This window comes from Amphiprion ocellaris, chromosome 24 (assembly GCF_022539595.1).
Source record: "Amphiprion ocellaris isolate individual 3 ecotype Okinawa chromosome 24, ASM2253959v1, whole genome shotgun sequence".
NCBI lineage: Eukaryota > Metazoa > Chordata > Actinopteri > Pomacentridae > Amphiprion > Amphiprion ocellaris.
This window is the reverse complement of record NC_072789.1, coordinates 2,775,260-2,788,436: the sequence shown is the minus strand read 5'-3', so window position 1 is coordinate 2,788,436 and position 13,177 is coordinate 2,775,260. Positions and strand designations below refer to the sequence as shown.

Here is a 13,177-nt window from a genome sequence, read left to right as displayed (position 1 = left end):
GATTTGGATGAAATTTTCAGAGAAGGTCAGAAATGACACAAGGACCAAATGATTAGATTTTGGCAGTGATGCAGCTTTTAGTCTGGATCCACGGATTTGTTAAAGATTTCTGTATCATTGTGTGATAGCAGCACGGCGTCACTGTAACCATGACAACAAGTGAACACTACGTCAGCTGCCTGTGGACGATCACATGATTGTGATCCTACTACAAATCCACCGCTGTAGACTTATCAGGACTTATCCATTGGAAATCATACAAGGAACAACTGATTAAATTGTGGGGGTGTTTCTGAGTCCCATCAGTTCCCGCCGCCCGCTACATATTTAGGTCATGCGATTCGGTATCCGTACATAACATACACATGCAGAACACACGCCTGTGCTTAGGGCAAAGTCATTTTGTTTGGGGGTTCATCTATATTAAATGTCCACATTCTATGTTGCCGTGATTTCTGATCATCAACAATAACTAATAAACAAATGCTGCAATACGGAAAAACAAATACTGCATTTCTGACAATGCCGTATGAGGGAATGAACAGCCTTGAAGGAGTACAGCGCTGTCTGAGTGCTTTTCTTGTTTGTTATAGGAGTCATTGGAACACTCAGAAATGCCACCAGGATATAAATGGTCTTTACAAGTGTATATAAACTATATATACACCATACTATATATAGTAAACACTAAATGAGCTGCGTTAAATCAGCGTTTCTTCTCTCTCACCCAGTTGTAGCTGCCTCTCTCTGGCCCTCAGGTCCTCCAGGACATTCTGGTAGTGTTCTTTGAAGGCGTTGATGTCGGCATCCAGGAAGGCCGAAGGGTCTTCGTCCCCTTCCTTCTCCTCCTTCAGCTCCTTCAGTCGCTTCTCCAGGAGGTCCACCTGGGGCTGCAGGGACGCCAGGCGAGCCACCTCCTCCTGCCGAGATGAGGAGTGGAAAGAGGGTCAGTTCACGGAGGAGGATAGAGAGTTTTAATCCATCGCATTTACCAACTCCTACACCATACAGATCGTGTGTGTGGGGAATAAAATCAATCGAACTACTCCGCTACATATGGACTAGTCCAATAAAAAGTGACCTCTGGGAAAGTATCTTTCTTTTTCTCATTTTTAAAGTTCCATTCCATTAACCTTCTACTTCATCAGTTTTATTTTACAGAAATGTTTGAACATAGTTTCAAGTGCAAATGAACAAGAAGTCAAGCAGGAAATTAGACCAGCTCAGCAAAACTGAAATACAGCTGTAGAAGTATTTCCCAAACTGCACAGAGGACAACGAGGGAGACTAATTACTGCATTTGTTAGCGTGGAGTTCGGCAAAAAGGCAGACGCTTGTGCCAATATGTATATATTATCTGTTATTATTGCTGTCTGTCAAGCGTTCTGTAATTGAATGGTGCATTATTATTATTGTTATAATTTTTTACCATAACAATACTGGCAAATTTAATCCTGAGGCTCTTTACAGTTTTTAATATAATGTGTCCTTTGTTTCACAAGCAGGTAGAATAAACAGGCTTATCACCTCTGGCCTAAGACTATTGTGTCTTTGAGTTGAAATGACAGCTGTGTCCATCCAAATTTATTATAGATTTAGCCTCCAGACAACTTTTAGTGTGTCACTCCAACTTACACTACCAGTCAGAAGTTTGGAAACACCTTCTCATTTAATGGTTTTTCTTTATTTTTATGACTACTTATGTAGATTCTCACTGAAGGCATCAAAACTATGAATAAACACATATGGAATTATGCAGTAAACAAAAAAGTGTGAAATAAGTCAAAACATGTTCAATCAACCAAAATCCAGCTGGATTTTGGTTGATTGTTTTGTGAATGTTCTTAAGAAACAGTTTTAAAATTTATTTTTTTCCATCAGAAAATGTTCACAGATTTCCCAAAAATGTTGAAAATGTGGATGTGAGAAGTTTCACTGTGAAAATATATTTTTTCCACATTTTCAAACTTTAAAACGGGTCAATTTTGACCTGCAGGATGACACGAGGGTAAAAAGAGAAACACTTCAAGGACTTCAAGGAATTAGTAATCATAATTCAATAATATAATGTGTGTATAATATTCTGCAGTTGGCCACTTTGAGTATATTTTTGTAAAAATATTTTTGTTCTCTAATCAATTTGAATTTAGTATATCTATACTATATTATCTGGGTCATTCCATCTCAAACAGTCACATTTTTAAAAGAATTTTGCCCGACTATCTCTGATTTCCCTGAAATTTTTATAACACAAAATAAGGATATTTAGAAAGACATTTGTGTAATTTTACTTTGATATACCACATCAAATACTTTTCAATATGCAGATATATATTTTTTCATATATTATTTTATCTATGTTTGGATTACAATATTTTAGGAAGATCAAATATTGTCTGATTATGGTTAAAATAAATTTGAAAAAATACAAATAAAAGTAAAAATAAAGTTAAAATATGAAAAAAGAAATAAATAACTTAGCCGCCAATATGTAATAGCATGTCACAATAATACAAAACAAAAAAACTAGAGAATACTTAAATTTAAATACTAAAAAGAGGTACAGAGTTTCAAAGTTGCTCTCAAAATATAACTACAAATATCATTATTAAATATGTTTTATTTTGTAGCCATGAACTTTGGTTTCTTGGAGATGCATCATGTAGTTATTGTGTGTTTAATTTCTTTGGGAATTATCACTGCATTGGGTCATTAGGATAATATCAGCCGAATAGAACCAAAACCAAATACATAGATCTGCTGTGATAGTGGAGATTTTGATGGCCTGATGAACATTTAATGGTAATCTAATGACTTTACTGGGAAATTTATTCTTCTAATTAGATCACAATAGAATGTCTTGCATTGTGTTTTTTGAGAATAAACTTTCCTTCAAGACTAATGTCACAAAATGGACTATGTGCAGAAAGTTAGTGCCTGTTTATGGTAACTGTTCAAGAGTTTCACTTCAAACATCTTCTCCAATAAATACAAAAATACAGTGAATATTAAAGGTTTCCCAAAATTAAAACACATGCATGTAAAGGAATAATTTCCTAAGTTGTATTTAGAAAACCATTTTGAAACTTCAGACCTCTATAAAGTAATACACAAATGATTCTACATGTTGTACATTATTGTGACACACAACTACATATGGTTAAAAAAATATTGCTATTTGACTTTTTGTTTGTTTTTAATGTGTGGTAAAAGATGCAATTTTTCAAGACAGCTTAATTTATTTATCTTTTTTTTTCACATTTTGTTCACTTGTCTAACACTGAAGATCCTGAATCAATGACATGATGATAAAGGTTTGCACTGACAGTTCCTGAGATACTGTTACCTTCAAACTTCGTGTGAAACGTGTGAAAAAACGACTTAAAAGTAGGTCGACCAGGAGTTTAATTCAATGTATTTTTTTTTTTTTACAGATACCATGTTAAATATCCACAGTTTATGATTTTAAAAAAAGTTTCGGGAGAATCATAGACGGTCGAGCAGAAGACGATTTGAGTTGCTACTTTTATTAAAATCTGAGTGCTTCTTCCACTACTTGGTTTAAGTGTTTTTTAAGGACAAAAATACTTACAGAAAAGCGCTGTGACAAATAGGTGCATGGAAAGACACATAAATTCAAGCAAGCCAAATAAATAAAGAGACTCTATGAAGATAAAGTGAAGAAATGAGGAAGAAAAAAACAATTTGTCGAAAAAAACATCCTGAGACTGACTTTCTTTGTGCAAAAATAAAAGTTTGTCAGAGGTGTGGCTCGTCATGGACAAAGCCAGGGTTGGAATGTGTTCCTTCACTCACCCGGCATCGATCCAGCTGGACTTTGAGCGGCTCTGGTTCAGACGCTGGAGGCGCCTGGACTTTGAGCCAGTTCTCACTGCTGTCCACCGCCTGCTCACACTGCTCATACAAGCTATAGAAGGCCAGCACCTGCACACACAATCACAATTAGAAAAAAAGGATCAATTCCCACAAAGACACAAGCAAACACCCACACAGCATCTGTCTTATTGCACAAACACCTTCCTGGTCTACAGTAGAGTGCCATGACAAGTCCAGAACGACCAGACCTTTCACACTGTGATAATCTGAAAGTGAACAACAGCAAATGGATAGAAGAGTTGTTGTTTAAAGAGCTAAAGAGACAGGCTTGAATAGCATATATTCTTAGTTACACATACAGGAGGTCCTCGGTTTACGTCGACTCGCCATAACGTTGGAACTGATTACGGGCTGATCCTCGGTTTAACGTACAGCATTTTGTTGTTATGTTGGAACCGGTTCAGTGGAACTAGCTGGCGAGTGGAGCGGATGAATACTGTATGTACAGCAGTCACGTGGCGCTGTAAGACGGTGTTGTTTATATTTGCTGCCACATTGGATGATGCTACATTCGCCAACTTCAGAACTACAGTTGACATTTTCACCAGTATTTTCCTACCAAGTTGTATTTCAGTATGAGCTAATGACTGTCTGTCATTACAGTAGTTGTACAAATAAGTAAACTGATCGATATCGTAATGCACACGTAACAGCTTTGTTTACATTTTCACCGGAGTTCCAACTTACGGCGAAAATCAACTTGCGTCACACCGTAGGAACGGAACTACTACGTAAGTCGAGGACCTCCTGTATTCAATAAGTCTTCTTAGCTGCTGCGACACAGATGGTGAAATTCAGGTTTCTGCTAACATGCATCAGAAGAGAAAACACATGGCTGGATAAACATGGCTCTAAAAGGGAAAGAATCTAAAGAATTAGCTTAGATCCAATTAGAGGTGCATTATCAGACTGCACTTCATTCAAGTTATTTGTTGTTGCGTTACAATAACTCCAGTGGATTGCAGGGATGTTGCAACAGTTAAAATAATTCTTAGATATTTGTGAGCATCACAACTAGTCTGGAACTAATTGTGGCGTCAGTATATAATTTCAGGACTTTCTGTATCATAGTTGACATTTTTGCTGTTTTCAGGCCTAAAATCTACATGGCTGCCTATAACCAAACACCACATGGCATTTTTACAGAAAGATTCTTCCAAATATTATATATACAACTGAGTAAAATTGAAACTGAAAGTTATTTCTAAAGATATTGTAGTAAACCTGTTGACTACTTTATATTAAATAAGTCAGAAAGCCTTGGAGTCTGGCCAGTCTTTTCTTCAGGAGGAAATGACATCATGTGGAGCAGGTCATGTGATCTGAGACTAACACACTTCCTTGAGAGGTGTTTTTGGAATGGGGAACTTAGCTGAAAGTCATTTCTTGGACACAGATTCAATTTTTTCTAAAATTTGATATACTGCCAAAAAAGAAATATCTGTCATGATTATCTCAACTTAATAAAAGAAAATTATTTCTGAATCAGCTCATTTTATTATTGTTTAGCTAATTAGAAGGTGGTTGTTATTGAATTGGGACGGTTATTTAGTTGATGTTTTAGTGATATCCAGTCATTTTTTATTAATAAGTGATTGTTTCTGTAATAAATAATTATGGAACTGTCACAGCCACAGCTTAAGGCTGTGGACTGTGGTAGTGCTTCCTGTTCTCTCTCTCCTAGGTGTGTTCTTGGTGAAGCTGGCAGCAGGTGTGGTACATCGTAATCAGCAGACGAGCTGCAGGTGGAGCTGAGTGACTGGTCTCTGAACGTCTCTATAAAAGCAGATGGCACCAGTCATTCGAAGCTGGACTGTCGTCTAATCTCCAGTTAGTGCTGGGAGTAGAATGGTCTTTGCCACCAGCCTAAAATTGCCAGTAATTCTATTTTTTGTGTTTAGAAAGCTGATTCCTGCCTGCTGAGTTGCCTGGGTTCCTTCGTCTGCTGGTTTTCCGCCCTACCACAGATTCTGCCTTGTTCTCCGGAGGATCTCCACCTGTCGCCAGCTTAACCTGGGCACATCAACGTACACCTGGGAAGAGGACTTCCTCTGGAAACATCTGCCACAACCGGGTTCTACTGATACCGACTTACCAAGCACATGGTGAACGCCTGGAGGGAGAGTTCTGGATGAAGTCGAACCGAAAGGACTGTTCTCAGCTCATCAGCTAAGTCTCCAAGCCCTAGTATCACCAGACTCTTTGTATTGTTAATACGTTGAATAAACAATCAGCGTTCCATATTTAACTTGATGTATTTTATGCTTTGCATAGGATAGCTTTAGTCTGGGGTTTCAGCTCATAATTACTGGTAGTCTAGGCTGGGTTAGTTTTGTATTTTCAGTTGTTTCCCTGCCTTGGTGTTACCATATGTGGGTTAACCTTAGTTTCAGTTTCCATGTTCATGTAGTTATTCCTCTGTACCTCTAGATGGGTTTTGTTTTTTAGTTCTATTAGTTTAGTTCTTCTGTGTTGAAGATTCTAGTTCCAGTTCCTGTATAGAGTTTCTTGTTGTGAATAAAATCATTGTTAAAACATTTACGCTGGTGTTTCATTTCCTGCTCCTGAGCCTTTTTGAACCTGCCGTAACAGGAATTTGTAAAGACGTGATCATAATGAAAATGGAAAAAACATTAGTTGGTTTTTTTTTTTTTTTTTTTTTTTTACTTTTAATAAAAACATATGCAAGATATATCCCATGGACTTCAAAAGTCCCTCAGTTCTGTATTGAATGTGGATATCTGAGGAGCTTCTCCAGACATGATCAACTTGCATAATACTGATGTTGAGTGGACATGCGTGCATGTCTGTATACAGTCTGTGTTCCTACCTTTGTCTGGTAAGCGAGCCATGCCAGTCTGTCGGCCAACAGGGCACAGAATCCCACCCAGCGCTGGTTCAACTGCTCTGCTGCCTGTGCAATGTCCTCAGCACGAGTCCCCTCTGCACACAGTTTACACAGGACAATTGGTTTCTTTGTTGGGGACGACATAAAAACATACACACAAACTGATGAATGTCACCTATAGGGGAGGAGAGACCACACCTAGCTCCAACGCAAAACCTGCTCAGTGATGAGAATTGAAGCTGGATCACTACTGTGGGAGCTTTTCTTTCTTGACCTCAAAAAGGCATTTGATGCTGTCAGTCATACATTGCATACATGTCATGTAGAAAAATTAAATATGCAACATCAACAAACTTGAAATGACAAAAATGACTGCCAAGCCCCCACCACTGCCTGAACTAATCCAGCTCATGAGACATTCACAGCTTCTCTACTAACTTTGATTAGCGGTTCTCAAGTTCCTGAGGCTCACAGCTGGCTGGTAATGGTCAGTAAATACAACTGTAGGCTGTCGCTTTGGAAACCAAGCAAATGTTTAATTTTCTATCTCTGCATGTGTTATGATGCTAGATACAGAGTTGGATATGAAAGGCTTTGGATTTATTAGCAAAATATTTAGCAGCCATTTAGCTTAGATTTGAAGGCACCTATAAGCAAATCAAAAGCTCAATGACCAACACGTTTTCTTACAAAATGCACAATTTAAAAGTTTTGTTGTGCAGTTTTGTGTTGGAATACGCCAAAGTAGTGGTTTTCTGTAGTTACAGTTTTTAAACTCAGGAAATCTATGCTAATTTTCCAGCTAAATCAGTACTTAACCTTATTTTAGTGGTGAACTGAAGCTGTGGCTTAGAATTCTAGGTGTCTTTTCCTGACGCTTTATCTGTTTTTCTTTAAGAATTGGCTAAATGTGACTGCAACAAGTGACAATAAATGAAATGTTACTAATATTTGAGTGTTACTGATCTTCTCATCCAGCTCTTGGTAAAAACAGAAGCCTTTTTCACAAAATATTAACTTCTCATTGAAATGTACAAATATTTGAAAATAGTGTAGACAATTACCTTTACTAATTAAACTCTAATAAAGCACTGGAACAATTTTTTCTGTAACATCTTACTCGCCAATGCATGTGACCCATTCTTAAAGACTCACATCATCAGGAGAAACAGATGGAGTTGGTATAAGAAAGTATTTGGAATGATACAAATTCAAGCCTTTACATGTGATAACAATTGATTTTTTTATACAAATGCTTACTGTTGTTAATGACACAGTGTTTGCAGTGCCTTACTGATATGCTTGAATAAGATTCCCCCACATTATTTCATGTATTAACATTTCAGTGGAAGTTTATATCACATTAAAACAGCACTGTGTAAAAATGTCATGCATTTGTATGACTGAGCTTTTTCTCTCTCTGCCACTTCCTCACACAGTTCTGATCAGTAAGCAGCGGATCACTCTGGCCAATTCTGATTGGCTGAAGGTTAAGCGCAGGAAAAGAGAAGCGGAAAGTATAAATGTGGTGTTTATGTGTTTTCAGTTGCACAAGGACAGAGGAGAGGGCAGACGAGAAGAAGCATCCTTCCTCCCTCTCTCTCTCTCTGCCTGTTCCTCTCTCTGTCAGTGTTTCTATGGAGACAAGGGAAGAGGGTGGGACAGGTGGAGGCGTTGCCATGGGTACAGACGGGGTGTGGGTGCGTGCATGTGTGTGCATGCATGTGAATGAGCGTGTGAGCGTGCACGTTACCCTGCTCGACCAGGGTCTGTGCTGTCCGCGTCGCCTCCTGAAGCTTTCGGTATTTCTCTGTCCGCTCTCGTTCGATCGCCTGAAGCAAAGAGACGGAGCAGAGAGAGGGATAGGAAGTTAACGGGCAAGAGACTGACAAAATAACAACAAAACGACAGCAGAAAAATTTAGATTTAATACTGAGAAAGAATAACCCCCACCCTCAAAAGAAATAATCAATGTCCACTCCACAGAGGACTACTTTCAAAGAATAGGAGACCCTGTGGCTTCCTCAGCTTCTGATCTGATTCTGCTGCAACATTTACAGCGAGAGAAAGCAGAATGAGGTCTAAACTATGTATGCAAAAAAGTGTGCTATAACGTACTTTACCTGCACTACCACTCAAAACTTTGGACACACCGTCACATTTAATGGTTTTTCTTTATTTTCATGACTATGTTGTAGATTCTCACTGAAGGCATCAAAACTATGAATGAACACATGGAATTATGTAATAAAAAAGTGAGAAATAAGTCAAAATATGTTTCATATTTTAGATTCTTCAAAGCAGCTACCCTTTGCTTTGACGACTGCTTTGCACACTCTTGGCATTCTCTCAATGAGCTTCATGAGGTAGTCACCTGGAATGGTTTTCACCTCACAGGTGTGTCTTGTCAAGGTTCATTTGTGGAATTTCTTGCCTTCTTAATGGGGTTGGGACCATCAGTTGTAGTCAGAAGTCAGGTTGCATATATCTATCTATCTATCTATCTATCTATCTATCTATCTATCTATCTATCTATCTATCTATCTATCTATCTATCTATCTATATATACACATACACACACACACACACACACACACACACACACACACACACACACACACACACACATATATATAAATTTATATAATTTTTGCTCTTTTTCTTCTATATTTGGGTTTATATATTATTATTATTTAAATTTAGTTTTGTAGTTTTATTTGATTTTTGCTATTTTTTTGTCTACATTTGGGTTTTATATATATCAAAAGAGAGGTTTTTTGCTAATTTTCTTCTATACTTTAGTTTAAACATACATACATACACACACACACACACACACACACACACATATTATATATGTGTATATTATATATGTATATATATATATATATATATATACACACACACATAATATACACATATATTATATATATGTGTTTGTGTGTGCATATATGTATATAATTCTGACTTTTTTAGTTTTATTTTCTTTTTTGCTATTTTTTTCTATATTTGGGTTTTACAGTGTTAATGTCTACTTTTATGTTCTATGTCTATGATCTTAATGTATGTCTATCTTTAAATCTTTTTCTGAATGTATTTCTTTGCCACTGTAAAGCACTTTGAATCGCCTTGTGTATGAATCGTGCTATACAAATAAACTTGCCTTGCCTTTGGTCATTTGGAAAGATTCCATTTTTCATCTATTTTTGTGTTTTGTTACAGGGTGTTTTCATGTTTTATCTGTTGTGCTAAGTCACGCAGCAATCAGACAGTTGTTTTTTATTATTCTTTCTGTTTTCTTTATTTATTGTGCCTCGTTCTTTAGAGGACAAATCCTGTAACCAAAGTAGTGAAAAGTCTGAAAACTCCACACTCATAATGGACACTAGTGCTGCATCTGATTACCGCTGAGCCACATCAGCGTTATCCTGCCCCCATAATCACAACTCAGAAAGCCCTCTCAGGTATGACTGCTGTATGGAAGGTAAAATTTATTTATGACCCAACTGTGTGATGGAAACTTGTCATTTCAGCATTCTGCGTCTCAGTGGATTAACCTCTGTGGGGCGTCTCTCTACCACACACAGACACGGCGTCTTTACCTGCACTTTGTCATACAGCTCCTGAATGCTGCCGTCCTTGCGTGACACCGAGAACTCCGGGCTCTGCAGGATGGCCTCGCCTCGGGTCATGTAGCTGTGGACTTCTGTAAAGTCCACGTCGAACCTGGTGACGCACACACACTCAGCGTTACCATTTTCAGCTATCTGAACACACAATAAGTAGACCTTAGAACTATTGAACTAATCACCAAATATTTTGACAATTCATGAGAAAAAAAGTGTATTTTCCTCTTCCAGTTCTTTAAATATGACTTATTTTCTCCTTTCTTCACTTCTCAATGACAGTAAACTGAATATCTTTGGGTTGTGGACAAAAAATTACTTGGAAACCATCTTCTGACACAATATCCAATCATAATTCGTCTTTACCCCAGACGTAGATCCTTGCCTCATTACCTCATTCAGTTAAAGACGAGAAGTAGTCCAACAATCAAGGTCTTGATCAATCCAGCTATTTAATTACTTTATTTAAAATGAACAAAGAGGAAATTCTAATTTGGAATCTTTAGAGTTTGCACTACAGTAAAAACCATGTATTGTATGTTCTCACTGAAGAGTAACGGAGCTGTAATGATGGAAGAAGTTCTCAGATACTTTAGGAACAGGAGTATTCTACCAGTTTAACCCTCCTGTTGTCCTCATTTACAGGCACCAAAAAATACTGTTTCCTCGTCTGAAAAAAATCCACAAAAATTCAGCGAAAAAAATGCCCAAATTTCAGAAAATTTGCAAAACTATCAGGAAGAAAATTCCAATAATTCCTTAATAATTTTATTTATTTTTTTTTTTTTTAAAAATCCCCCAAATTTGGCAAGAAAATTCTTGTAAATATTTTCCAAAAAATGAGTAAAAATATTCCAAAAAATCCTAAAAATATCTAAAGTGATTCCATATATATCAGTAAAATTTCTAATATTTTCTTTAAGAACATTCACAAAAAAAATCAACTAAAATCCAGTGACATTTCGCTGGATTTTGGTTGATTTTTTTTTGTCTGAATGTTCTTAAGAAACATTTTTTTTAACATTTCTTTTTTTTTAAACAAAAAATGTTCAGATATTTCCCAAAAATGTTGAAAATGTGGACATCAGAAGTTTCACTGTGAAATTTTTTTAAATTTTTTTTTTCCCCCACATTTTCAAACTTTAAAACAGGTCAATTTTCACCGGCAGGACGACACGAGGGTTAAATCATTAATAAATTGTAAAGGAGCAAACTATGTTAAGGAGCTATCTTCCTCTGTAAAGCCTTTAGTTTGTGGATCAGTACTCGTCAGTCTCTGAAATATTCCTTTAAAGCTACAGCATAGAGATGTGTCCTAATCTCCTCCCACAACATGAGCTTCAAGCTGAAAGTTGACATTAATTTGTGGCCTCTCGGATCAGAATCCTCTCTACCACATCCTACTTTGACTGTGGAATCTCATCCTACCAGTGAAAAGCTCTGTGATTGGCTCCAATCTCCTGTCATGGGCGAGATTCAGAGCCTGAAAATGGATCCAGGAGGAGGTGCCGTGGTCTAGTTTCCTGTCAGACCACCATTACAATTACATTAGTGTGAAATAACGCTGCCGAGCACCACTTCAAGTGATGCATTCTGCATCAGCGTGCTCGCAACTTAATGCTTTACCTATATTTTATCATCGACCCCAGATCTCAGGAGCCTCTCTGCAGACACTTAGGCCAAAAATGCAAGCATGCTGACTGTACATGAAAGCAAATGGTGCTGAAAACAAATGCTGGTCATGAGGAGAGACTGGAAGAGGAGATTTACGTCCACACCTTTAGAATTGAAAAGAGCTGTATTTGGAGGTGCTTGGATTTCTGCTGCTTTCTGCTGAACACATTGGGAAGTTGTAAAGCCTCCAGGAGTCCTGTGCTACGTCTGCCTCCTGTGAGATCAGCACAACTCACACTAACACGGTGCTACAGTCCAGTCTGTTCCCAGCTTCTATATAACATGAAAAGTGTGAAGTGCCTTTCAGGAACATCTTGGTAGCTCTGCTATGTGTGTTTGTTCAAAATGAGGGAAAATATGATGCTCTGAAGTCCACATCAGTCACACTGGAACCATGATAAGGGCTTTTAACCCTCGTGTCGTCCTGCGGGTCAAATTGACCTGTTTTAAAGTTTGAAAATGTGGAGAAAAAAATATATATTTTCACAGTGAAACTTCTGATGTCCACATTTTCAACATTTTGGGGAAATCTTTGAACATTTTTTGATGGAAAAAAAGAAATGTTGAAAATTTTTCTTAAGAACATTCACAAATAAATCAATCAAAATCCCTTTTTGGTTGATTTTTTTGTGAATGTTCTTAATGAAAATATTAGAAGTTTTACTGATATATATGGAATCACTTTAGATATTTTTAGGATTTTTTGGAAGATTTTTAATCATTTTTTGAAAACATTTACAAGAATTTTCTTGCCAAATTTGGGGGATTTTTTTAAAGTACAACTTATTGGAATTTTCTTCCTGAAGGTTTTGCAATTTTTCAGAAATTTGGGGATTTTTTTTGTTCAATGTTTTGATTTTTTTCTGACAAGGAAACAATATTTTTTGCGTAAATGATGACAACAGGAGTGTAAAACAAGAAGAAAATCCCAAAACAAATAAAAACATTCTGTTTATAAAGTTATTTCAAAATTAAAAGCACCCACTGTAAAGAACGGTTTATCCTTTAACAGCAAAGGTCTGGGCAGTTACCTGAAACTAGGGCTGCCACAAACGACGCGTCGACGAATCGCCTGAGCACGATACGTCATCAAAAGCGGAAGTGAGCGCGCAATGCAACAGAAATCACCGT

The 13,177-nt window shown here is 37.2% G+C and overlaps 1 protein-coding gene across 11 annotated transcripts in view; it reads right to left on the bottom strand.

Moving 5' to 3' along the window:
- dmd (dystrophin) overlaps positions 1-13,177 on the bottom strand; it is a 315,328-nt gene that overhangs the window by 147,498 nt on the left and 154,653 nt on the right. For all 11 annotated transcript variants that reach the window (XM_055008380.1, XM_055008391.1, XM_055008386.1 and 8 more), the window contains 5 exons: positions 10,349-10,472; positions 8,499-8,577; positions 6,728-6,840; positions 3,817-3,945; positions 728-920 (listed from right to left, as the gene is read on the bottom strand). In XM_055008380.1, coding sequence (XP_054864355.1) covers positions 728-920; positions 3,817-3,945; positions 6,728-6,840; positions 8,499-8,577; positions 10,349-10,472 — 638 coding nt within the window. The remainder of the gene's footprint in view (positions 1-727; positions 921-3,816; positions 3,946-6,727; positions 6,841-8,498; positions 8,578-10,348; positions 10,473-13,177) is intronic.